Below are 26,732 nucleotides of genomic sequence, written 5' to 3'. Positions count from 1 at the left end.
TGTGTCTCTCTCTCACTCTGTCTCTCTCTCTCACTCTGTGTCTCTCTCTCACTCTGTGTCTCTCACTCACTCTGTGTCTCTCACTCACTCTGTGTCTCTCACTCACTCTGTGTCTCTCACTCACTCTGTGTCTCTCACTCACTCTGTGTCTCTCACTCACTCTGTGTCACTCACTCACTCTGTGTCACTCACTCACTCTGTGTCACTCACTCACTCTGTCTCTGTCTCACTCTGTGTCTCTGTCTCACTCTGTGTCTCTGTCTCACTCTGTCTCTCTCTCACTCTGTCTCTCTCTCACTCTGTCTCTCTCACTCTGTGTCTCTCTCTCACTCTCTCTCTCTCTCTCTCTCTCTCTCTCTCTCTGTCTCTCTCTCTCACTGTCTCTCTCTCTCACTCTGTCTCTCTCTCTCACTCTGTCTCTCTCTCTCACTCTGTCTCTCTCTCTCACTCTGTCTCTCTCTCTCACTCTGTCTCTCTCTCACTCTGTCTCTGTCTCTCACTCTGTGTCTCTGTCTCACTCTGTGTCTCTGTCTCACTCTGTCTCTCTCTCACTCTGTCTCTCTCTCACTCTGTCTCTCTCACTCTGTGTCTCTCACTCTGACACAGACGTTTTACTACTGTAGCTATGTGTGTGTTTAAGTTATATTCAGACTGGGGCATTGCATATTTACTCTCTCTCTCTCCATCTCTCCCTTCCCCATCTTTCTTGGTCCTTGAGTGGCGCAGCGGTCACATCGTCTCTCACCATTACACAAGCACCCCTGTGTGTTTCAGGAGTGTGTGCAACATCACCCTGACCACACAGTTCTCTCTATGAGCCTGACACAGCAACACAGTGGGACCATAGCAACAGTGACCACGGCGACCATGGAACACTGTCACAGAATGGAGTATTGGGTGACTTCCTCAAACAGAGGATAGAATCCTGGACTTCTTACCGAACCCTGACACTTAAAATAGAGAGAGCGAGTGAGGTGGGAAAAGAGGGAAGATCTGTCTGGAGAGGACATAGTGATTCACCCAGTGTGAATTAGCACTCAGAAAAGAGTACAGACACGGTGTGGGGCCATAACACAGGGTTAAGGGTTCAAGTGGAACCGAGCGTGTAGCCTAGTTAAACGAAGATGAAGACGGCGTCACTACAGACCCAGGTTCGATCCCGGGCTGTATCACACCTGGCTGTGATCGGGAGTCCCGTAGGGTGGCGCACAATTGGCCCAGCATCGTCCGGGTTAGAGGGTTTGGCCGGGGTAGGCGGTCATTGTAAAATAACACCTGACTTGTCTAGTTAAATTAAAAAATAAATACAATTTCTGGTGAATGTGTTTGTATAGACTGATAGCAAACACACTGCTTCTTTGATCTTGTGGCCGATTTTGTCTTTATCAACCAGCCAGATAAGAAACTGCATTATATTCATTAGCAGCTCTGTGATTTGGCAGATAGCGGCTGTATTGAATGGTCATTGTTGAAATGGGTATAGCTGAGAGGGCGACAGTAGTATTGAAAGCCCTGGTGGAGGCAGGAAAATGGTTACTCCTGGTCATTGACCGATAGTAAGCTCTGGGTGGGTGATGCAGGGCCAGGCAGCGGCCATGGGAACAGTCTGCCACCTGGTGGTGAGGAATGGAAGCACATGCAGTCTTCATCTTCGTTTAACTAGGCTACACGCTCGGTTCCACTTGAACCCTTAACCCTGTGTTATGGCCCCACACCGTGTCTACTCTTTTCTGAGTGCTAATTCACACTGGGTGAATCACTATGTCCTCTCCAGACAGATCTTCCCTCTTTTCCCACCTCACTCGCTCTCTCTATTTTAAGTGTCAGGGTTCAGTAAGAAGTCCAGGATTCTATCCTCTGTTTGAGGAAGTCACCCAATACTCCATTCTGTGACAGTGTTCCATGGTCGCCGTGGTCACTGTTGCTACGGTCCCACTGTGTTGCTGTGTCAGGCTCATAGAGAGAACTGTGTGGTCAGGGTGATGTTGCACACACTCCTGAAACACACAGGGGTGCTTGTGTAATGGTGAGAGAGGATGTGATTCTCATTTAAGTTAAGACGTTGTTTTTAAGTTTTAAAAATATGCGTTATAACACATCCTCTCATACAAGATGTACTGGCTAAACCTTGTTTACCACACCCGTAGAACCGTGGTCGTATGAAAAGACACGTGAATAACATGTACACAGAGGAAAGAGTCATGTGAAAATGTGTCAGCATGACCTGTCAGAAACACGGGTAGTGATAGGGAGGGGAGGACAGAGCTAGAGATGGGACACACGGAGAAAAGAAATGGGGTCAGAGAGTGTTCAACGGTTCACCTCATACTCTGTCCCAGTGTGACAAGTAACGGTCAAGGTGCTTGGGGATCAGGAAGTTTACTGTCGGGAGTGTTTGACTGAACACACCGTGGGTCTGTCTGTGACTGTGTGACAGGGTGAGTTGAGATGCGTTACATGTGGTGGTAGATGTAGTGGCGTGATACGGTGACTTGTATGTCACCTCCCCTTGCTGCTGCTGACGAAGCGCTTAGGACACTTCATGTTTTGGCTAATGTGTTAAGTTGATAGCGATGTGGATATATACTTAACGTTATCGTCACTCTCTTCCCTCCCTGTGTCTAGGCGGAGTCTGGGTATGGGTCAGAACCCAGTCTGAGGAGACATGGCTCCATGCTGTCTCTCACGTCTGCTACCAGCGGCTACTCTGCCACATCCACATCCTCCTTCAAGGTGAGACCTAAACACACACCACACCACACACACACAGTGTTTGCTGACTGTGCCGCTCCTCTGTTTGGACCCGAAAGGGTCACAGCCTGAGAGAGAAGCTGGCGGAAATGGAGACGTTCAGAGACATCCTGTGCAGACAAGTGGACACGCTGCAGAAGTACTTTGACGGCTGCTCCGACGCTGTCTCCAAGGATGAGCTGCAGAGAGACAAAGGTAAGACGATGAATGAACCTGTCAATCAATCACATGCTTATGTCAGACAATAAATTCCTAAGTGCTGGACAGCCACAGGTCTACAATCCTTTGTGTAACTGTGGAGGAATATACTTCCACATGCACTCTGTGACAGCAAAACCAATACGTTCCTTTCTACTTATTGCTTAACTTGCAAATGAACAGAAAACACCACAACAGCTACCTCCAAAAAACAATGGCAAAGTGCCACAAAAATGTCTCTAAACATTATTTGGTGTTCCCAGCAGAAATGCTAAGTGTGTGTGTGTGGATCATGAAAATATTCAGAGCTTTGGGGAAACATTTGCAGAATCTTCAACGGAATGTGTTCCGTCAACCCCCTCGTTGAGATGCAGTCATTTCTCTGTCCCTCTCTCTCCCTTTCTCACTCTCTCTTTCTGTCTCTCACCCTCCCTCTCATTCTCTTCCTCCACCCCCTCTCTCTCTCTCTCTCCCCCCCTTCTCTCTCCCCCTCTCTGTCTGCAGCCAGAACATTTGCTCATGGTGGAGTTTGCGCTTTGTCACCGTGCCGAACGATGGCTCTGAATGACCACGAACAATCAAACCGTTCCTTTGTTACCCATCAAATCCCTTCCTCGTTCCCTCCTCTCATGCCCCCTCAGTCCATCCATCCCTTACTCCTGAATAAGAGGCCAGGCCATTGTTGTTCTGAGGACAGTAGAGTTCTGTTAGCGTGCCGTGCTGGGTGGCTGCATAGGCAACTCTTGGCACTACTCTGGCTCTATTGATGACTCTTTGCAGGGGCTTTATAGGGACTGGTGTACTACTGTTTGACTGATTTCTATCTCTCTTTTGCGCTCTCATTCCCTCTTTTTCTCTCCCTCCTTCTCTCTCTAGTTGTTGAGGATGATGAGGATGATTTCCCCAACACTCGGTCAGACGGAGAGTTCATCCACAACAACAACGGCAGCAAGGAGAAGGGTGAGTACAGCAGAATCACTTCTATAGAAAGGTTACATAGCTCAAAGGTTACATTAGCTTTTGAAAACTATTTGTAGTCCATGTGTGTGTGCATGTAGTAAACATGAAATAGGATTAGTGTCCTGAAATGTTTCAAAACACCTAGCTATGTTTAAACGTGTGTTTTTACACGCACATTCTTCTCTGTTCAGTGTTCCGATCTCTGAGCCCTAAGGGCATCAATGGAATAGACTTTAAGGGCGAGGCGATCACGTTTAAGGCCACCACAGCTGGGATTTTGTCCACCCTGTCCCACTGCATCGACCTGATGGTGAAGAGAGAGGACAGCTGGCAGAAGCGACTGGACAAGGAGACGGAAAAGAGGAGGAGGATAGAAGAGGGCTACCATTCCGCTCTCTCTGAGCTCAAGAAGAAGTCTCACTTTGGAGGGCCTGATTACGAGGTGAGACGAGTGAGTCGGTTCTATGATGGTTTTGAGCCAGGTGGGAAAAGACACCCGTCATTCCCGTTCTCAGTAGGTAATGAGCGCCGTGTTGCTCTTCCCTTTTCTTATCCTTCTTTTCCTCCACCCTCTCCTCTTCCTCCAGGAGGGGCCTAACAGCCTGATCAATGAGGATGAGTTTTTCGATGCCGTTGAAGCCGCTCTTGACAGACAAGACAAGATGGAGGAACAGGTACAGGAGCCAGGGCAAAACCCCTCCGCCTCTATTGATAGAGATGAAGTCCAATTCTATGATGATAATGATCAGTCTTCATATTAAATTGAGTGTTTCATCCTGGCCGCGTGTGTCTCTAGTCTCACACCGAGAAGTCGCGGATACAGAGATCCAGTCCAGTTCCCCCGGGAGATGTCTACTCCACCATAGGATCACACAGATTCGCTGACAAGGTCATTCGCCTCATTTAGTCCATGAACACATCACTTTAACAGTCACCCTCACGCTATGATCGCTCTCTCTCTCTCTCTCTCTCTCTCTCTCTTCCTTTCCCCCTCATCTTTTTCTCCTTCCTTATCTCACTCTTCCCGTTACCTCGTTCTCTTTTTGTTTGGTCGTGTTCTCTTGTTTTCCTTCCTCATCCCTCTCTCTTCTCATCCTCCCTGTACCCATAGTCACTGCCCCCCCCAAATCAGTGACACCAATCCTCGAGGACTGGAATTGCCCACCCCTGCATTATATTATTGGTTGCCACCCTGAGTCACTACACTATATTTAGCTAGCATGCTTTTGTCTTTGTCTGCTAGTACAGAGATTGACTGGCCTTTGCAGTTTGCATGTCATAGCTGTTACCTCACCACAGTACAATCAGTGGTTTGTCTTTCCTTTTAACACATTAGTGTTTGTCAGTGAGCTGTTATTTCCATCTGACATTTAACCCCATCTGTCCCTCATGTTCCTCTTCCTGGTTGCTTTTAATAGGTGGAGGAGATGGTGCAGAATCACATGACCTACTCGCTGCAGGATATGGGCGGGGACGCCAACTGGCAGCTGGTGGTGGAGGAGGGGGAGATGAAGGTAGGGGGAAAGGAGAGAGAGAGAGGAGTGATTTGATTTATGCATGTGCCTTATGTGAAAGAAAGAACCTTTGTGTTGCCAGCACTTCAACTAAGCCATTCTGTCTTCAATCCCATAGTTGAAGTAAAGTAGTAACCACGGTACCCCTCTCTGTTTTGTGTAGGTGTACAGGAGGGAGGTAGAGGAGAATGGTATTGTCCTGGACCCCCTGAAGGCCACCCATTCTGTGAAGGGAGTCACGGGACATGAGTTGTGTCACTACTTCTGGGACACAAACGTACGCAACGACTGGGAGAGTAAGTCTCATCTGAACATTGTAAACATTAAATTCTGTCATTTCTTGTTCCTTATTTTTAGTGGACATGTTCTAATCTCTTTCTCCGTCTCTCATTCATTCAGCCACCATTGAGAACTTCAACGTTGTGGAGATGTTATCGGACAACGCTGTAATCGTCTATCAGACACACAAGGTAAGAGGGAACGTGTAAAACACACACACAATCTATGGGCTCTGAGAAAAGATTGGGTTTTTAAAGGAAGGAGACAAAGCCAAAACCTGAAGACTTGTGATGTAAAGCAGCATACATGTGAACTGTATTGCAGAGGGTGTGGCCAGCATCCCAGAGAGACGTGCTGTACTTGTCTGCTATGAGGAAGATCCTGGCTAACAACGAGAACGACCCAGACACCTGGCTAGTCTGCAACTTCTCTGTGGACCACGACAACGCCCAGGTCATTTGACCCCATCCTACCACTTATGAGCTCCAAGATTTTTGGGGTGTTGTATTGATTAGTTAAACACTTATTCAGGTCCATCTTTGACCAGGTCTCTCTGGCAATAAATATTTGTGTCTCGGTGAGACAACCCAAATAATGATAACAAAATGATGGTTAATTAAAATATTCAACTTGGTAAGAATCTCCTATGCTTGTAATTGATCTTCCTCTATGTCATTGTCGCCCTGCAGCCCACCAACAGGTGTGTTCGTGCCAAAATCAACATTGCCATGATATGCCAGACCCTGGTTAGCCCACCAGAGGGCGATCGAGAGATCAGCAGAGACAACCTTACCTGTAAAATCACCTACGTCGCCAATGGTGAGCTCATCTCTTTAACCGCTCTAATAGGCACTAGAGATGGCCATGTTAGAACGGGCAAAATAAGCAGTATTACAATGGCCATGTAGTACATTGCCAGTAACTACGTATTCTTCAATTAGGATTTGAGTGACTTCCTTTTCGGAATAATAAGGTTAGGGTCCGGGTTAATGTTATAGGGTTAGTGAATGTTAGGCAAGCCAACAAGTGCAGAGGCAAGCTAGCCTACTACTAGCTATTCCTGCCTCCCCGCGGTGGCGGTGTACGCACCCACTCCACCAGGGGTGACTATAGGAGATATTTGTACTGCGGCAAGTAGTTAACCACAGAAAACCATGTGACTAACTCGATTCTTTATCGTTTGACAGCCCTAATTAAATATGAAGGTGTTGTGAATGAAACTGTTCTCTGTGATATCCTGTGTAACGTGCATTTTCTCTTCCTTGTCTGTCACAGTGAACCCAGGAGGCTGGGCTCCTGCCTCAGTTCTGAGGGCTGTGGCCAAGAGGGAGTACCCCAAGTTCCTCAAACGCTTCACCAGCTATGTCCAGGAGAAGACAGCCGGGAAACCTATCCTCTTCTGAGTTTCACAGGACTCGCAGCACCCCTGTCCACACAACAGACTGTTCCGAACATTGTGTACCATTTCAACCCAACTCTAGCTAGCCATCATGCTAAGTGCTAGGGTACAGCTAGGCCTTTTCAGACTAGCTTCCATGCGAGCTCTCTTGCTAGGTCTTCAGCTAGCTTCAATATAAGGCCTCATGCTAGCTTCAATGCTAGTTTCCCATTCTATACCTCATGCTAGCTTCCTATACTAGCTCTCATGCTAGTTTCCTATGCCAGGTCTTATGCTAGGTCCTTTGCTAATTCTCATGCTATTTCTTATGCTAGCTCCCATGCTAGTTTCATTAGCTAATGCAGAAAGACCTATAAGAAAATGTCAATTGTGAGATATATTAATATAATATATAAATGTACGTATGTGTTATAAGAAATTTATAAGAAAGCAGTTTAAGACTGGAAGACAAAACATTACTCTGTTTTAGTCCTGCTTTTTGTAGTCCTTTTTTAAGAGATGGAGTTTGTTCCTATTTTCTGTTGATTTAGCTTTTTATAATAATCAGTGGTGTTGCTGCTAATTTTCTTAGTACAACTAAATCAGATTGCCTTTTTTCCAGAATGATCGTCTTGTTTGTAAGAAACAAAAAAACGACAAAATTCCAGAGGGCTGTCATTGAACTATGACCCCTATGACATTGTCTTCTGTCTCTCTGGTGAAAACACTACTTTGCTGGTGCTGATGGAGGGACGAGGCTAAAACTTATTTTATTTTCAAATGTTGAAAATGTATTAAATCTTCACATGTCTTTATTTTGGGGTTGTACTTGGGTTTCAATGTTATACTATAACACAATTTTGATTTGTGATTTTAGATATCTGGATTATAACTGTATATAATGTCAACAACCATTTCTGCTTCACAGCCAGCTGTAAAAATGTTTGCAAATGCTTTTTGTGACTGAATTGACTCTATGCCTTAGACTGGGGGAGATAATACAATACGTTTTGGGTAGGGGAGAGGGTGCTGATAGACAGTACACCCATATGAAATCACTAGAGACGTGCCAAGGGCCTAGTTCCAATACATGATTATCGTCCCTTTCTCTCCTGACGATCCCTGATATGACTGAGTGAGAAACTTAAACTTGACCCTTACTTATCCAATCAGGATGATGTCAGGGCAGTTATTAGTAGGAAGGGAGGAAGTAAGGAGGTCCTTTTTAAGCAAGGCATGGGGTAGCAAACTCATTCCATGGAGGGCCTAGTGTCTGCAGGTTTTTGGTTTTTCCTTTCAAATAAGACCTAGAGGACCAGATGAGGAGTTCTTTACTAATTAGTGACCTTAATTAATCAATCAAGGGAGGAGCAGAAAAACCCCAGACACTCTGCCCTCTGTTTAGACAGTTTCTACATTTTACAGCAGACTGATGCTTTGTCGCCTGCTGGGTACTTCAGTGAAAACAATGATGGTCTCCACATAGTGAAGACTTGTCTTTAATTTCAGATAGTTTCATATAAATAGGTAGTCTAAGGGGTTAATACGATGACTAATTCATTTCAAACATTGTGATATTGCAATCAGCAGAAACTGATGTTCACCGAAAGGCCAGGTCATTGGAGGAGCTATATGCCAATCAACTTTTCTGTCCAATGGAGAGATTGGTTCAAATCCTTAGAGGATGATGGTGTGGCCTGTATGCTGGCTTTCATTCCAACTGATCCTTGATTTGGTCACGTGATTTTAAGTTATGTTCACCCCTTTGTGAAGAAGTCCAATAAGTTATTTCTAGACTAATTTATAAAGCCACGTGGAGAAATACCTGGTTAGAAAGACATACTAAAGGCTGGTTTCCCAGACTCAGATTGAGCCGACTTCTGGACTAAAAGCATGTTCTACATACAATTTAGTCCTGGAATCCGCATAATGTGGGTCTCGCAAACTGTCCCAATAAGTTGTCCCTCTCCTACGAATGAAGATACATTTGCACTGAATGTAAAATGTTTGTAAAATCGTGTAAATAAAAGTGTTCACACTAAAGCTGTTGGGATTGACTTAACTGTACTGTGAAATTCTGCCACTTATTTAGTCCTGTTTAGAAAGAGAAGTTTGACATTTCTCCAGTCTGGTATGCTTTGAATCATTGTTTTCCCTCTTCTCTCAGGTTCTCAAAACGCAGGATTTCACTAATTATGCAGAATGCCAAACAGTCAAGGTTTTGATTGGAAACATATTGCATTAGTGTTTGTTTTTGTGACTAAATACATTTGAGTAGAAAACCAGTTGACAGTGACATGGATTCCAACACAAGCCGTAAGGCCAAGCGTCCCAACAATCGATAGGCCACTAGCGAGCTACTTTGTAATTTATTTTATTGCAAACATGAAACCTTGTAATTTTCCAATAAATAAAGTAAATGTCTATTGTTGGAGCCAATGTGGGTGTATCTTATAGTCTGGTAATATTCAGGCAATTACACTACAGACAACTAGGTGCAAATAAATGGTGGTGGTACACACACATCAGGTGATGTGTGTGTGTGAGCTCATGGTTTTCACAGCCAGGGTGGCAACTCACTGGGTACATGCCCCCAGCCCCCCCCACACGCGTTCTGAAATTGCATTTGTGTCTCCCCCAGTTCTATCATTGGAATGTGATCCAAAACAAGGCTGCGGTGTGCTTTGAGACGGTGCGGACGACCACCGAGCGGTCAGGTAGACTGTTCGGAGTGTTTAACCGACTGGATTTAGGACCACACGGACACCTGAAGGCAAAGCTTCTGGAAGGCTGGCTGGACCAGAACGGGAGAGCACTGCACTCTTTCACGAGATGTAAAAAGAACAGAAACATGCTACTCTGTAGTTGACTGATGTAGCTGGCAAGGTAACTGCTGTTTAACTTAACAGAAGAAAATAACTAAACTAGTGTTTGCAATGCTGAGCTAGTATTGTAACTGACATGTAACTTTAGCTAATGTTTCTTCCACTCTTGACTGAGGTGAAGGAATAGGCTACGCTAGTGAGAAGCTACCACAGCCAGGTCAGCTCTAGCCTCTTATCAGTCAGATGGTGATTATTGCTGTCTAACAGCCGTTGTTTGTATGGACATTTTGTAGCTTTTTTGTTGTCACATTTCAGAATGAAATAAACTTGGCAAGCTTTCGCCAGTTGATGTACTGTTAGAGAAAGCTGGCCAAAAGTTGGCTTACATTTGCTATTATTTTTGCCTCAATCAAACTAGACCTGAATCAAACGATGTAACCATCAGCCATTCGATTGAAGATTTGATATTCTGATGTTTTTTCAGTGCAGTGTGAGTTGTGTTACTCAGTATGCCAATGTAACGTCTGTCAGTTTCCCTAGCTAATTCCCTACTTTTCACAGTGACCCAGTAATAAACCGCTCTAACGTTACAGGCTTCACTGTCATGGTGCCCAGTAGAAGTCTGTGCGGGAAGATTTCTTCATCCTGCCTGCACCCGCTAGCTTTCTGTCCAACTCGCACTTTCTCTTGAGCTATTTTTATAACCTACCTTTTAGGAGTGGATGATTTTCAGACAGAAATATGGGTGACCAATATTTAGGCCTATTTCTAGGCAATGTAGTAAACTATAGCCTAATCATAGGCCTATTTAGGTCGGACTTTTCCTTGGAAAGATGACTGTCCCGTGATTCTCTGCCCATGTACAGTGCATTCGGAAAGTATTCAGACCCCTTCTTCCACATTTTATGTTACAACATTCTAAAATGAATTGTTTTCCTCATCAATCTACACATAATATGCTATAATGACAAAGCAAAAACAGGTTTTTAGAAATGTTTGCAAATGTATAATTTAAAAAAAACAGAAATCCCTTATTTACATAAGTATTCAGACCCTTTGCTATGAGACTCGAAATTGAGCCATTGATCATCCTTGAGCTCTTTCTACAACTTGATTGGAGTCCACCTTTGGTAAATTCAATTGATTGGACATGATTTGGAAAGGCACACGCCTGTCCTATATAAGATCCCACTGTTGACAATGCATGTCAGAGCAAAAACCAAGCCATGACTAAAGGAATTGTCCGTAGAGCTCCGAGACAGGATTGTGTCGAGGCACAGATCTGGGGAAGGGTACCAAAACATTTCTGCAGCATTGAAGGTCCCCAAGAACACAGTGGCCTCCATCATTCTTAAATGGAAGCAGTTTGGAACCACCAAGACTCTTCCTAGAGCTGGCCGCCCGGCCAAACTGTCAGGGAGGTAACCAAGGATCTGATGGTCACTCTGACAGAGCTCTATAGAGTACTTCTGTGAAAATGGGAGAACCTTCCAGAAGGACAACCATCTCTGCAGCACTCCAACAATTAGGCCTTTATGATAGAGTGGTCAGAAGGAAGCCACTCAGCAGTAAAAGGCACATGACAGCCCGCTTGGAGTTTGCTAAAAGGCACCTAAAGACTCTCAGACCATGAGAAACAAGATTTTCTAGTCTGATGAAACCAAGATTCAACACCTTGGCCTGAATGCCAAGCGTCATGTCTGGAGGAAACCTGGCACCATCCCTACAGTGAAGCATGGTGGTGGCACCATCATGCTGTGGGGATGTTTTGCAGGGACTAGGAGACTTGTCAGGATCGAGGCAAAGATGAACAGAGAAAAGTGCAGAGAGATCCTTGAAAACCTGCTCCAGAGAGCTCACCTTCCAACAGGACAATGATCCTAAGCACACAGCCAAGACAATGCAGGAGTAGCTTCGGGACAAGTCGCTGAATGTCCTTGAGTGGCCCAGCCAGATCCCGGATTTGAACCCGATCGAACATCTCTGGAGAGACCTGATAATAGCTGTGTAGTAACGCTCCCCAGAGTTTGAGAGGATCTGCAGAGAAGAATGGGAGAATCTCCCCAAATACAGGTGTGCTAAGCTTGTAGCATCATACCTAAGAAGACTCGAGGCTGTAATTGCTGCCAAAGGTGCTTCAACAAAGTACTGAGTAAAGGGTCTGAATACTTATGTAAATGTGATATTTCTGTTTTTTATTTTTTATAAATTAGCAAACATTTCTAAACCTGTTTTTGCTTTGTCATTATGGGGTATTGTGTGTAGATTGATGGGGAGAAAAAAAACAATTTAATCAATATTAGAATAAGGCTGTAACCTAACAAAATGTGGAAAAAGGCAAGGGGTCTGAATACTTTACGAAGGCACTCTAGGTCAGATAATATGTCTATACTTTAAAGTATTTTAAGTGTGCTTGATATACATTGGAGTTTGCACTTTTGGGACTATTCCGTTAGTTCCATTACACAGCTAAAATTGTTATTAATCAAAGAAATTGAAATGATGTCAAATATGAAATAATTAAGTTAATCCTGTCTCTACCAATGGGAATATATCCCTTCGTTTCCAGGCTTGATCACCATCGGTCTGTTTTTTCAGGCTTGTAAAAGTCATGAGCTGACTAACTGAACGTAAACTGTAGGCTATAAAAATAAAAAGTCACACACTATGCTCCCAGAAATGTAGTGGGTGAACCACCAACATTTCAGCATCACATTGCCTGCTTCAGGCTTAGAGTTCTTCACCCTCCCTGAAGAAAATGTGAACATAAACAAACATTTTATGCTAAAGAAAGTCAAGGGAAATATTGTTGGAACAATGTGTGTTACTCAGGCTATTTTTCTGCCCCAAACTGATGTAATATGGCACCTGCACCCACTGAAGGGATGTCAACAGTATCCAGCTGCAGCCCCTTTCCAAGATTCCTTTACTCCTTTCCTCACTCCCTTTCTTTTCTTCCTTTCCTAGATTCCTTTCCTCCTACACTAACTTCCTTTCCTTCATCCTTTACATTCCTCTTTACTGGCCATGGTAAAGACCACATACATCCTACCACATACATTTGAACTCTTCCTTTTCTTTCCTTGATTCCTTTTCTCCTTTCCTAGATTCTCTTTCCTCCTTTCATAGATGCCTTCATTTTATTCCTTTCATCTCTCCCTTTCCTATCCTCCTTTCATAGCTTCCTTCCCTACCTCAATTTCCTCTCCTTCCCCATCTTCCTTTCCTTCCCTACCTCCCTTTCACACCTATCTTCTTTGATCTCCTTTCCTAGCTCCCTTTACTTGCTCCTTTTCCTCCTTTCCTTGTGCCCTTTCTTTTCCCCCTTTCCTAGGATTAACCACAGGTAGTAGAGATGAAAGTAAGAAGGAAAGGAAGTTAAGAAATTAAGCTAGAAAGAAGGAAAAGAAAGGGAGTTAGGAAAGGAGGAAAGTGAGTGAGGAAAGGAATCTAGTAAAGTAAGAGTTCACATGTATGTTGTAGGGATTAACCACAGCCAGGAGAGAGGAAAGGAAGCTAGGAAAGGAAAGGGAGCCCTGAAAGGAAGCTATGTGAGGAAAGAAATGGTAGTGTTCACATGTATGTGGTAGGGTTTAACCATTGTCAGTATATGGTTATAGTATTGGTTTTAGTGACAAGGCTAGATTTAGTCACAGGCTGCTGCGGGGTGCATCTCGGATACGCCGCGAGGCAAATCGACCGCACTCCCAGTCACGTGGTTTGAGCATGACAAAGGTATGACGCGTTGTCAGCTGACTGCAGTAAATTCCCCGACCTCTGCAAACACAGACCAGCAGCTGAAACCCCATCTTCTTTTCCATCTAGACCTCTCTCTCCTAACCGAATAATGGCTAGCCAGTCCCAAGGTATCCAGCAGCTACTGCAAGCTGAAAAACGAGCTGCAGAAAAGGTAGCAGAAGCCCGTAAACGTAAGTTAAAATCTGATATTCAACGGTTTGTGTAAACTAAACTAGCTAGATAGCAGTTAACTATCTGACTTTAGCTTGATTGGCTAACATTTTGCTGGAAGGTAACGGTAACTAGCTAATGGCACAACCAACATTTGATCAATCGATAACTACTCGAATATACCCCAGATAGGAATAAATTCATTGATTGGGTAACGGCAGAATGTGGAGATGGTAAGGCATACAAAGCCTTATTCAATCCAAGCTAACTAGCTAGCATCATCTGATGACTACGTTAGCTACCAGCAGGTAAAACAAAAACAACAAAAACATACTAACTGGCTTATTGTCAAGGTCTCTCTTTTTTTAGCTAATTATTGCCACCTGTAGTAACTGTTAGCTACTGTTATTTCTAGTAAATGTCTATACTCAAGGGTGTCGTGCACATGATGGATGCCAACCAAATTGGCCTACTGCTGTGTTTTTATTTTTTACAATTGGCATTGGCTGGCTGTTCCATATCATACACAACTGAGCTAGTAAGATGTGAAATGTTCCATAGTGGTGGCAATTAAGCGATAGCAATCGGTGTGTAGGGTAACTCACCTATACTGTCCCCTTAGTAAATTATCTTGGGAAAGACACAGATTCGTAGATATCATCTGATCTCACACTTACCATAGGCCTAGCTCTCAAGAACACGGCAAGAGGCCTGTCAGACCTAACGCTTCGATCACACCGACAGCGTCATTGCATTTTGGTATACCGGATCGTGGACTATAGGAAAAGGCGGGGTGAACAGACCCCCATTTTTTTCACGTTTATTTAACCAGGTAGGCCAGTTGAGAACAAGTTCTCATTTACAACTGCGACCTGGCCACGATAAAGCAAAGCAGTGCGACACAAACAACATCGAGTTACACATGGAATAAACAAACATACAGTCAATAACACAATAGAAAAGTCTATAAACTGTGTGCAAATGAGGTAAGATTAGGGAGGTAAGGTGATAAATAGGCCATAGTGATGAAATAATTACAATTTAGCAATTAAACACAGGAGAGATAGATGTGCAAGTTAACCATTAACATCGACAGGGCTGTAGTGGAGCGGGTCGAGAGCTTCAAGTTCCTTGGTGTCCACATCAATAACAAACTATCATGGTCCAAACAAACCAAGACCGTCGTGAAGGCACGACAAAACCTTTTCCCCCTCAGGAGACTGAAAAGATTTGGCATGGGTCCCCAGAAGGCCAGCATCCTGGAGTCGCCTCTTTACTGTTGACATTGAGACTGGTGTTTTGCAGGTACTATGTAATGAAGCTGCCAGTTGAGGACTTGTGAGGTGTCTGTTTGTCAAACTAGACACTAATGTACTTGTCCTCCCACTCTTTCTATTCTGGTTAGAGCCCGTCTGCAATGTTCTGTGAAGGGAGTAGTACACAGCGTTGTATAAGATCTTCAGTTTCTTGGCAATTTCTTGCATGGAATAGCCTTCATTTCTCAGAACAAGAATAGACTGAAGAGTTTCAGAAGCAAGTTCTTTGTTTCTGGCCATTTTGAGCCTGTAATTGAACCCATAAATGCTGATACTCCAGTTCCTCAACTAATCTAAAGAAGGCCAGTTGTATTGCTTTTTTTAATCAGAACAACCGTTTTCAGCTATGCAAAAGGGTTTTCTAATGATCAATTAGCCTTTTAAAATGATAAACTAACACAACGTGCCATTGGAACACAGGAGTGATGGTTGCTGATAATGGGCCTGTGTAGACATTCCATGAAAAAAAACAAAATAACAGCCGTTTCCAGCTACAATAGTAATTTACTACATTAACGTCTACACTGTATTTCTGATTAATTTGGTGTTATTTTAATGGACAAATTTGCTTTTCCAAAAAATAGTTTTCTAAATGTCCCCAAACTTTTGAACGGTGTACATTTTTATTTATCATAATTGTCTGTGATCACACTAAAGAGGGTTTTTATTCTCTCTTACCGCAGAAAACACTTTGTTCGGTCTTTTCTGTTGAGTTGAATTTCAAGAGCTGGATTAAAAACTAGCTCAGTTTATGGTATAAGCTATTTTCACATTAAGTTGACTAAAATGGTGCAGATCTCTGATCCTTAAAGCTTATGTTCACTGCTCCTATGTTTTTGACTCATCCTGCAGTTTATACTTTTTTGTCATTGTCTATAGTTTCTCTTAATGCTAGGGGGTTACGAAACAATGTGAAGCGCAAGGCGTTTTATTTGCTAAACAACTTCGAACAGATTTGATGTATTTTTTTCCCCAAGAGTCTCACTCAATTTCGGCTGATGTCAACTTCTGGAAGTCACATTGGGGCAACGATATTTGTCTTTCTCGTGGCTCTGAACTCTCCACTAGGGTCATTACAATGAAAAATACCTTTGGTGATATTCTACACTTGGATTGTGACCCCTTTGGTCACTATTTGTCTAGTGATCAGTTACAATGACATTATGCTTATTACTGTCAACTTCTACGGGTACAACACCAAACATGAGAATGAAGAGTTCCTTGAATCTTTAGAGAAACAAACTGAATTGGTTTATCTAAATTTCCCAATTTGTTATCGTTGATAGGAGAGGACTTTGATATTACTATAGATAATTCAACTGATAGATGGCCCCCTGGTACTTTTTATGGGAAAGTTTAATCTTACTGATATATGGAGAGAGGTTTCCGGCAGACGGATCATTCACTTGGAGTAACAAAACGGGTTCCACACAGTCCAGAATCGATTTGTCTTCTGTCGAAATGGATTGATGGTGAGTGTTTTGCTACACATATTTGTACTACTCCCCTCACAGACCATAGGGACATTTTATATTGATGTCAAAATATTTACCCCTGATACTACACTTGGTAGAGCATCCTACTGGAAGCTAAATAGCTTCTTATTAAATAATGATATAGTTAAGTTTGAGGTTAAAGATCTGCTCTCACACTTTTGGGAAAGAGCTTGTGGTGAGATCTTGCAAGAACTGGGAGATCTTTAAATTTGAAATGGCCAAATACCTTAGCAAGATTACTACCATATTTTCTAAGACCAGAAGAGCTGAGAAGGGAAAAGGTGATCGTTTAACTTCCCTTTTCTCAGAGGTCCCCAGCCAGCCTGTCGGGGAGAGGACATGGAACTGAGTTACAAAATAAACTGGATTTTATTTATATATTAAAAGCAGAAGAAGACTTTTATTAGATCTAGGGAAAAATGGCTTGTGGGAGAACAGAATTCATCCTATTTCTTTAGACTTGAGAAATGCCACTCTACAAATAACACTATCCATAATTTAAGCATTTATTACAGATGACCAAAAATTAATCGTTAACTACTGTACCAATTTTTACTGAAAATTGTATAGCTCTATGTACTGTAAGGAATCCAGATGTTTTTTGTCGACCTGAATAATGTTAACTCTAAGTGATATAGAATCTAAACTGTGAGATTAACCCATCATAGTTGAAGAGATTATAGAGTCTATCAAACATCTAAAGAACAATAAATCACCAGGTGTTGATGGAATTACGGCAGAATTGTACAACTTATTTTCTGAACAAGTAGCTCCCTTCCTACTTGAAGTCTTTTTAGAGTGTTAAAACAATGTTCTCCCTCCTACAATGAATCAGGGGTTAATAACACCGGTACCTAAGCCTAAAAAATAACTGCTGCTCATCGATAGCTGGTGTCCAATTTGTCTTTAGGTATTATTAAAATATTACATTTACTACTTGCAAAAATACTTCAAGAACTCCTGGATGCAATCATTGAAATACACTCTGGCTTTATGAGGAACAGACATTTCTAACAATAGCAGACTAGTATTACACATAATTGACTACACTAGCCTTAAACAACCTCTTGTAACTACCCATCCCAGATCCGGGGGCGTAATCATCAACTGACACTAATTAGCATAATGCAACAGACAAATATTACTAGAAAATATTAATATTCATGAAATCACAAGTGAAATATATTGAAACACATCTTAGTCTTTTCTTAATCACCCTGTCTTCTCAGATTTTGAAAATGTGCTTTACAGCCAAAGCAAGACAAGCATTTGTGTAAATGTATCAATAGCATAGCTTTATGCCTAGCTAGCAGCAGGCAACCTGGTCACAAATCAGAAAAGCAATCAAATTAAATCGTTTACCTTTGAGCTTTGGATGTTTTCACTCAAGACTCCCAGTTAGATAGCAAATGTTCCTTTTTTCCAAAAATATTATTTTAGTTCTTCACATTTGGCTGAGAAAACGACCGGAAATTGCGGTCACGACAACGCCGAAAAATATTCCAAATTAGCTCCATAATATCCACAGAAACATGGCAAACGTTGTTTATAATCAATCCTCAAGGTGTTTTTCAAATATCTATTCGATAATATATCAACCGGGACAGATGGCTTCTTAGTAGGAAAAAGAGAAACAATGACCGCATTTGTCCCTTGTGCACAAAACACTCTGAGAGACTCCAGCTGACCACTGACGCAATGTTGACGTTCAGGCAAATTTTTCAAAATAAAAGCCTGAAACTATGTATTGTAACACTAGACACATTAGGGAAGCCATAGAAAAAGGAATCTGGTTGATATCTCATTCTTTGCTCAATAAGGACGCATGGGAACACACAGGTTTCTAAATAAGAGTCACTTCCTGATTGGATTTTTCTCAGGCTTTCGCCTGCAATATCAGTTCTGTTATACTCAGACAATATTTTTACAGTTTTGGAAACTTTAGAGTGTTTTCTATCCTAAGCTGTCAATTATATGCATATTCTAGCATCTTGTCCTGACAAAATAGCCCGTTTACTTGATTCAAGAGGTTATTAATAACTGAGCATAGCTTCATATTTTATAAAGCATTTGACAGTGGAGCATTTAGTTTCTCTTCCACTCCCTTGAGAAATGTGGCTTTGGGGATTTTTCTTCTGTAAGGGTAAGACTCTATAGTCTATACGAATGGTAAACGCTCTATCAAACTGAAACATGGCACCTTGCCTAGATTTAATTTTTTAATAGAGGAATTAGGCAAGGTTGTTCTCTCACCGCATCTATTTTTATGAATCACCCAACTTCTTACAAATGCTTAGTAATAATCCTGTACACGGTATTTCCATAGCTGGTAAAGAAATTATTATAAGCCTGTTGGCTGACGATGTTTTACTTATTTATTTTTGTATTTATTTTTTCTGAAAGACCCTAGTCAGATTACTGTATCGATCAATGTGATAGACCAGATGCTTTGGAAAAGGATTCTATGTTTTAACATGAATAAATGTGAACTCATGGCTGTCAAGGATTGTGACACCCTCATTTTATGGTATTCCAGTGAAAGAAGAACATATATTTAGGCATAACCCATTACTAAGGATCAGAAGTCTAGAGGCTTACTAAATTTTAAACCTCAAATAAAAAAACAGAAGCTAAATCAATGGCTACAGAGGGACCTACCTTCAGCCTTGGTTATTAGGGCTCTTCCTTTTAAGGATATCTCTAGAGAGCGGCATGTTAGTCTTTTATATCTTGAAGGTAAAATAAGCAAAGAGCGAGACCAGATGCTTTTCAACTTTCTGGGACTTTATTCCCCATGTCTTTACTTTTGGTGGCCTTCATGTTGGTTTGCAATTTTAATATTGACAAAGTTTCAGGAAAACTCTGCTTTTCATCAGCAGGTGTTCTTGTTATGGTCCTTAATTTTTAAGCATAATTTTCTCCACACAGATATTATAAAGAGAAATGTCCCTTTTTCAGGACCGACAGATAATTAGTAAAATTCCAAATAACTCCACAGATCTTCATTGTAAAGGCTTTTAAACACTGTTTCCCATGCTTGTTCAATGAACCATAAACAGTTAATGAACATGCACCTGTGGAACGGTTGTAAAGACACAAACAGCTTACAGATCTAAGGCAATTAAGGTCACAGTTATGAAAACTTAGGACACTGAAGAGGCCTTTCTAAAAAGAAGCCCAGGGTCCCTGCTCATCTGTGTGAACATGCCTTACACGGAACCCAAACTGGCTGCGCGCGTGCATAAATGTATTTTGTCCCCCTACACCAAACACGATCACGACACGCAGGTTAAAATATTAAAACAAACTCTGAACCAATGACATTCATTTGGGGACAGGTTGAAAAGCATTAAATATTTATGGCAATTTAGCTAGTTAGCTTGCACTTGCTAGCTAATTTGTCCTATTTAGCTAGCATGCTGTTGCTAGTTAATTTGTCCTGGTATATAAACATTAGATTGTTATTTTACCTGAAATGCACAAGGTCCTCTACTCCGACAATTAATCCACATTAAAACAGTCAACCGAATTGTTTCTAGTCATCTCTCCTCCTCCCAGGCTTTTTCATCTTTGAACTTATATGGTGATTGGCATCTAAACTTTCATAGTATTACCACGACAACCGGGGAAACAGTTCGTCTTTCAATCACCCACGTGGTTATAACCAATGAACAGATGGTACATGGGTGCCTGCTTCTATAAACCAATGAGGAGATGGGAGAGGCAGGACTTGCAGTGCGATCTGCGTCAGAAATAGAAAGGACTTCTATTTTAGCCCTTGGCAATGCAGACGCGCACAGTAATTGAGTAACAGATTTCAAAAATGATTTTGCAACGCTCGCACCAGCAAGCGGTGTAGTCAGGGTATTAGGCATGCTGCAAGGAGGCACGAGGACTGCAGATGTGGCCAGGGCAATAAATTGCCATGTCTGTACTGTGAGACACCTAAGACGGTGCTACAGGGAGACAGGACGGACAGCTGATCGTTCTCGCAGTGGCAGACCACGTAACAACCCCTGCATCCGAACATCACACCTGTGGGACAGGTACAGGATGGCAACAACTGCCCGAGTTACACCAGGAACGCACAATCCCTCCATCAGTGCTCAGACTGTCCACAATAGGCTGAGAGAGGCTGGATTGAGTTCTTGTAGGCCTGTTGTAATGCAGGTCCTCACCGGCAACAACGTTGCCTATGGGCACAAACCCACCGTCTTTAGACCAGACAGGACTAGCAAAAATTGCTCTTCACTGACGAGTCGCGGTTTTGTCTCACCAGGGGTGATGGTCAGATATGCGTTTATCGTCGAAGGAATGAGGCCTGTACTCTGGAGTGGGATCAATTTGGAGATGGAGGGTCCATCATGGTCTGGGGTGGTGTGTCACAACATCATCGCACTGAGCTTGTTGCCATTGCAGGAAATCTCAATGCTGTGCGTTACAGGGAAGACCTCCTCCTCCCTCATTTGGTACCGTACCTGCAGGCTCATCCTAACATGACCCTCCAGCATGACAATGCCACCAGCCAGCCTCGTTCTGTGCGTGATTTCCTGCAAGACAGGAATGTCAGTGTTCTGCCATGGCCAGCGAGGAGCCAGGATCTCAATCCCGTTGAGCACGTCTGGGACCTGTTAGTTTGGAGGGTGAGGGCTAGGGCCCCCCACCCCAGAAATCTCTGGGAACTTGCAGGTGCCTTGGTGGAAGAGTGGGGTAACGTCTCACAGCAAGAACTGGCAAATCGGGTACAGTGCATGAGGAGATGCACTGCAGTACCTAATGCAGCTGGTGGCCACATTAGATACTGACTTTTGATTTTGATCCCCCCTTTTGTTCAGGGACACATTATTCCATTTATGTTAGTCACATGTCTGTGGAACTTGTTTATGTTCATACAAATATTTACACATGTTAAGTTTGCTGAAAATAAACGCAGTTGACAGTGAGAGGACGTTTCTTTTTTTGCTGAGTTTATATGGAATACACTGGACATGTTTAAGTACTTTGTTTTTAGAATATTGGTGTCTTTTACTTAATTATAAGTAATTCTTATTATTTTACAAGATCCCAAAGATCTTGCAATTGATTTGGATGCCATTCCCTCAGGTGTTGCTTTATTGTTCAGGAACGTGTCAAGACCTGATCCGTAGAACATTAACCCTGTTGACTCATCAGATTTGTATTTTATTTTAGTCCAATCAACAGAGCTATACTAGCCTCATTTCAGCAGGATGTTGTATTTATACCTTATGTCATGCCTTATTGGAATGGTTTTATTGATATCTGTTGGGGGGGAATTGGATATTGCCACACACATACCTACTTAACAAAATTAAGGAAGTTTCTTTTTAAAGTTATTCATAAATATTATCCTGCCAACCACTATATGAAGTAGTAAAAATAACATGAATTCAAATTGTACCTTTGTAATGACCACCCAGAAAAAGTGTTGTATCTTTTTTTATTTTTGTACAATGTAAGGAATCTGTGGCTAGACATCAGTAGATTTATAATTGAACACATTTATAAAGATTTTACATTATTATGGAGAGAGGTGCTGCTTGGATTTAAAAATGACTTATGATAGAAATTAAGTTGGAACAATTTGATGTAATTTCACTATTCTTTAGGCCAAATGTCATATTCACAAATATAAATGTACAAACCGAACACATTTTATTACCTTGCAAAAAGAAATCAAACTATTTTAAGAAAAATAATAAATTCTATGTGTGTATGGTGTAATGTGATATTTTACCCCCTAGTCCAAATGTCCTTTGTATATTTTATATATTGTGTTTTCCATGTACTTGTTGTATTGATTTGTTGTTAATAAGAAAAAGATGCCAAAAGTTCCCGGATGTTGTACTACATTCGCCAAAATACGAAGTGTACAAGCAGTGGACACTTTCTGTGCTTTTAGGGTCCTTAATGCAGAAAATGGGCATGGCTTCGCATTATTTTCAGATTTGAAAAAAAATGGCGGAAAATATGCAGCCGATGTCCGAGAGCGGATACCAATTCATTGCTTTAACTAATTATGACAAATGTTGCGCAATGTAATGACTTTTCTAATAAGTTACCTTACACATTGTGTTGGCTGACAATTTGTTAGCTACGCTATCCGTACGAACCACATAGCATATCATTACAAGCAGTATGTGGCGGTAGGTTAGCTCGCTACCTAACGTTATTTGGCTACTATTACACATTTGCCAGTATATGAACTGTATGCGATCTAACTACCCAACGTTTGACTTGATAATTCATGTCGTTCTTAGTTTAGCAAAGTTGTTGTGTTCTCAATGGACATTTGGGTGCTTTCGTAAATTCGCTCTGGCTATCTGCTCTGATGTCAAAGCAGTCTTGTCTGACTGTACCAGAGCGCAGAATAACTGAATTTACAAACTCTCAACACCCGCTGAATGTGGCCAGTGTCGGCAAAAAAATGAGTAATTAAATTGTTGCCAGCAGCACAGTTAGTCACCAACCCTCTGGATAACATAACAGCTTAACCAGCTCTGCTAGGGCGAGTAAAATGGTCAGTGAGGTGTTCTCTCATTTGTGCCTGGAAGTAGTTGGGACAGAACGCTCGAATCAACCCTACTCCTCAGCCAGAGCATCCAGTGTGCGCTCTGAGGGTGAAACGCCTTAAATTTGCAAACGGCCAATCTGACAATGCTCTGAATTTATAAACACCCAGAGCGCACTCTGGCACACGCAAAGTTGTAAAATGTCTAGCTAGTCATTAGTTAGATATTGCATAGCAACAGCATCAACTTCCGGTAGACAGGCGAAGCGTTTTGTATGCTCAACTGAAAGGACAGTTTGTTTACAGTATACTAACATGAACTTGTAGTATGGGTATTCGACCACAGTTTTAGGTCTCATTTCCCACTTCTTCTGTTGCCAGGAAGCACACAACCAACTGCATAGTTATGGTTGACTTAATGGGACTGGCAATTCAGTGTCTGCTCCAATGCATTTGACTTACTAAGACTAAGTGCAGATTTGTTTGTGTTTGTCAGGTAAGAACCGTCGGCTGAAGCAGGCCAAGGAGGAAGCCCAGGCAGAGATTGAGCAGTACCGTATGCAGAGGGAGAAGGAGTTTAAGACCAAGGAGGCTGCGGTGAGTCACTGGAGAGACTGTTTGAATTGGCAAAGGAGAAACAAGGCATATGCTTTCCTAGTCAAGGAGAGGTAGTTGGTAACGATCAGAGTGAGGGGAAGTAGCAGATAAGCGAATTGTTTTTGCTACTTTATTAACCAGAGTTACGGAGAAAGGGGGCGGAGGCACAGAGTGAGCAGCTGTGGCTACTAGGGAGCAGGGGAAGAGGTTTGAATGTGTAAGATGCAGGAGGTTCAGATCACCGGAGCCGGCACGGAGGAAGAGGGAAAGCAACCAACCAATTAATTAACTTTTGCTAATAGACAAACTTCTTGCAAGTTATTTATCATCCCATGTGATTACATAATACCTGCCTTGACTGGTATTTTCGTTCTCATTTTCCATTGATTAGAAATCTCCTGACTTGCTTGCTACACAAGCATAGCAGCCATGCAATTCTCTGTGGGAAGAGCCAGGATCAGAGCACATGACCTTTTGCAACTTCTTCCAATTCATTAATATTGTGTAGCATCATGCAGCCCATATGTTTTGATTTCTAAAACATTGTTCAATCACAACTAAAGTTACCAATTAACTCTGATTTAAGTGTAAGACTATAAGACCTGTTTCAAATTTATTTAAAAAAAAAAAAATGTGATCGTATATATTAAATGGATGCATAGAAGCCTGGAGATGCTAAAAGTGTGGAAGTTTATGGTCAATTAACATTATACTGGCAGTCATTTGCCTGAGTTACCTGTTGACTTTCATGACCGCCACAGCCCTACTTTGTACTCACTGTATGTTTGTGAAGTGGTTTGTCTTGTAAGGTGGCCTTAATCACTCTCATTCCTCCATTAGGCTCTTGGATCTCATGGTAACTCTGCTGTGGAGGTGGACAAAGAGACGGTGGGCAAGATGGGCAGCATCCAGACTAGCTACCAGCGGAACCGCGAAGGGGTGCTGGGCAATCTGCTGAAGATGGTGTGTGACATCAAGCCAGAGATCCATGCCAATTACCGTTTTGCTGGTTAGGACACCCCCCCATCCCTTAAACTAAGGAAGCAGTGACACCCTCCCATTGCACTGCCATCAGTTTACATGCTTCATTGATACATGCTTCATTGATACATCTGCTACACCCATGGAGCAAACTCCTTTCTCTGCCAGCTCACGGGAATGCTCTATTCATAAGTCTAATTTCTCCAGAAATTGAATCATCAGATGGGTATAAGATTCACATAGGTAGGCTATACATTTATCTAGTCAAATATAAAGCATAGTGACTCAATTGATTAATCGAAACAGGCAGAGGTTATTTTGGTCTGATGCAGTGCAATGTCTCTGTGGGTTCTGTCTTATTGGCGTCCTGTATCAATGTCTTTCTCTGATGGTTAGTGTGTATGTGTCGCAGTGTGATATTTATTTATATGGACTTATTTGTGGAGACCAATAAAGTACTTATTCCAATTAATAGAATTTTAGCCCAAAAATAATCTTTTTTGAAATTCAATCTGTTTTGTTTTAAATGTTTTCCTGCTATGAAAATAAGGTTGTGTGTGTAGTGGACATTCTTGTGTTTAGACATCGTGACATTATGAAACTTTAATAAAGTGTTCTGGTGACTTTCATCTCAATTGCTAAAATGTCCATATGTGGTTTTCTTAATTTATACTCAACAAAAATATAAACGCAACAATTTCAACAAACAAATTCTCTAAAATGACGAAATGAACATTCAATTCTCAGGCAATAGCTCTGATTCATTCCTGCAGTCAGCATGCCAATTGTATGCTTGCCAACTTGTGACAACTGCAGATTTTAGTGGCCTTTTGTACCCAGCACAAGGTGCACCTGTGTAATGATTATGCTGTTTCAGCTTCATATGCCACCTGTCAGGTGGATGGATTATCTTGGCAAGGAGATGCTCACTACTGGATGTAAACAGATTCTATTTGTGCACACCATTTGAGAGAAATAATCTTTTTGTGCATATGGCACATTTCTGGGATCTGTTATTTCATGGAAAAGAAAATGCTGCTGATGCTCCCAAGTGGTAACGTTTCCACTCCTAGGTCTTCATCTTATTTCAGCTCATGAAACATGGGACCAACACTTTCCATGTTGTATTTATATTTTTGTTCATTATATTTCCCCAGGCTACCTTACGGGCTATTTGTTTCCTAGGTTACAGCTAATGTAGAGTTAGCTAAAGGTAGTGAGATTTCTCCCTCCAAGTTCCTTGTTGTGTAACCAGCCAGAGGGGTCGCCTATGAAGCTTGTTTGAGGCGTTAGCGAGGTCATTTTCGTCAACTCGGGATAGCTGGTAATAGGAAAGTGATTCACCTTTTAGCCAGGTAAATTTCATAACTAACCTGCTCCACCTGGTCAGTGTTATCCAGAATCCTTTGGACATCCTTACCTTAATCCTTAACCATTTGAAATGTCAACTTCAATCAGGTATTGACCAACTCCACTTACCTTGAATTAAATGACTGAGCCACAAGTTTGACTATTCCCTGCCTCTTGCAAAGATTTTCTTAATCCCCTTCATTTGAGGACTACAGATTTAAACAATCAAATTATTTTTTGGTAAATAGTGACAGAATGCATCTTAAACTTCACGCAATGTAACACTTGTATGATTTAATTTTAAAAATCTATAGGATAGAGAAATGTGCTTGTGCAAAGGCAGCATTAACGATAAAATAAAGACAGCACTTGTAAAAGCCTTTTTCACACCATAGCCTCATTTAACTTGAAAAAGCTAAAAATGTTTATTTTGGCACAAATTAAAATGTGGTGCTTCATCGCCCATGGATTGATGTTTCACCATTGTCTCAATGAAAATGCCCTGGCTTTCGACTAGCCACGTGACATGCACGTGCAGTTACAAACCTGGTAGAGTTAGCGGCAGGTGGATTAGCAATATCAACCGTCGTAGTACGAAGGAAGCCTGAGCTGGAATCTGAAGCTGGTTAGCTTTAGAAAACCCTGAGAT

At 42.0% G+C, this 26,732-nt stretch overlaps 2 protein-coding genes across 3 annotated transcripts in view; both read left to right on the top strand.

Annotated features, from left to right (window-relative positions):
• Window positions 1-9,123, top strand: part of LOC112230801 (ceramide transfer protein-like) — a 36,451-nt gene extending 27,328 nt beyond the window's left edge. For both annotated transcript variants that reach the window (XM_042311141.1, XM_042311140.1), the window contains 12 exons: window positions 2,626-2,733; window positions 2,811-2,946; window positions 3,826-3,909; window positions 4,101-4,351; window positions 4,497-4,583; window positions 4,706-4,798; window positions 5,328-5,423; window positions 5,587-5,719; window positions 5,823-5,893; window positions 6,027-6,155; window positions 6,392-6,521; window positions 6,978-9,123. In XM_042311141.1, coding sequence (XP_042167075.1) covers window positions 2,626-2,733; window positions 2,811-2,946; window positions 3,826-3,909; window positions 4,101-4,351; window positions 4,497-4,583; window positions 4,706-4,798; window positions 5,328-5,423; window positions 5,587-5,719; window positions 5,823-5,893; window positions 6,027-6,155; window positions 6,392-6,521; window positions 6,978-7,105 — 1,446 coding nt within the window. In that variant the 3' untranslated portion in view covers window positions 7,106-9,123. The remainder of the gene's footprint in view (window positions 1-2,625; window positions 2,734-2,810; window positions 2,947-3,825; window positions 3,910-4,100; window positions 4,352-4,496; window positions 4,584-4,705; window positions 4,799-5,327; window positions 5,424-5,586; window positions 5,720-5,822; window positions 5,894-6,026; window positions 6,156-6,391; window positions 6,522-6,977) is intronic.
• A 4,535-nt stretch (window positions 9,124-13,658) lies between these two features.
• atp6v1g1 (ATPase H+ transporting V1 subunit G1) lies at window positions 13,659-25,368 on the top strand. Its single transcript, XM_024397125.2, has 3 exons — window positions 13,659-13,834; window positions 23,652-23,752; window positions 24,593-25,368. The coding sequence occupies exons 1-3, from the start codon at window positions 13,753-13,755 to the stop codon at window positions 24,764-24,766; spliced, it is 357 nt and encodes a 118-aa protein (XP_024252893.1). The 5' UTR covers window positions 13,659-13,752; the 3' UTR covers window positions 24,767-25,368.
• The last annotated feature ends 1,364 nt before the right edge of the window (window positions 25,369-26,732 follow it).

The sequence above is a fragment of the Oncorhynchus tshawytscha genome, linkage group LG33, assembly GCF_018296145.1.
Source record: "Oncorhynchus tshawytscha isolate Ot180627B linkage group LG33, Otsh_v2.0, whole genome shotgun sequence".
Lineage (NCBI taxonomy): Eukaryota > Metazoa > Chordata > Actinopteri > Salmoniformes > Salmonidae > Oncorhynchus > Oncorhynchus tshawytscha.
The sequence above is the reverse complement of the archived record's forward strand: the minus strand, read 5'-3'. Positions and strand labels throughout refer to the sequence as shown.

Excerpts from the sequence above, each read along its gene's own strand:
- atp6v1g1 (XM_024397125.2), top strand. The coding sequence starts at position 13,753 with ATGGCTAGCCAGTCCCAAGGTATCCAGCAGCTACTGCAAGCTGAAAAA. Across the intron at positions 13,835-23,651 it reads GGTAGCAGAAGCCCGTAAAC|GTAAGAACCGTCGGCTGAAG; the intron begins GTAAGTTAAAAT and ends TGTGTTTGTCAG. Across the intron at positions 23,753-24,592 it reads TTAAGACCAAGGAGGCTGCG|GCTCTTGGATCTCATGGTAA; the intron begins GTGAGTCACTGG and ends TTCCTCCATTAG.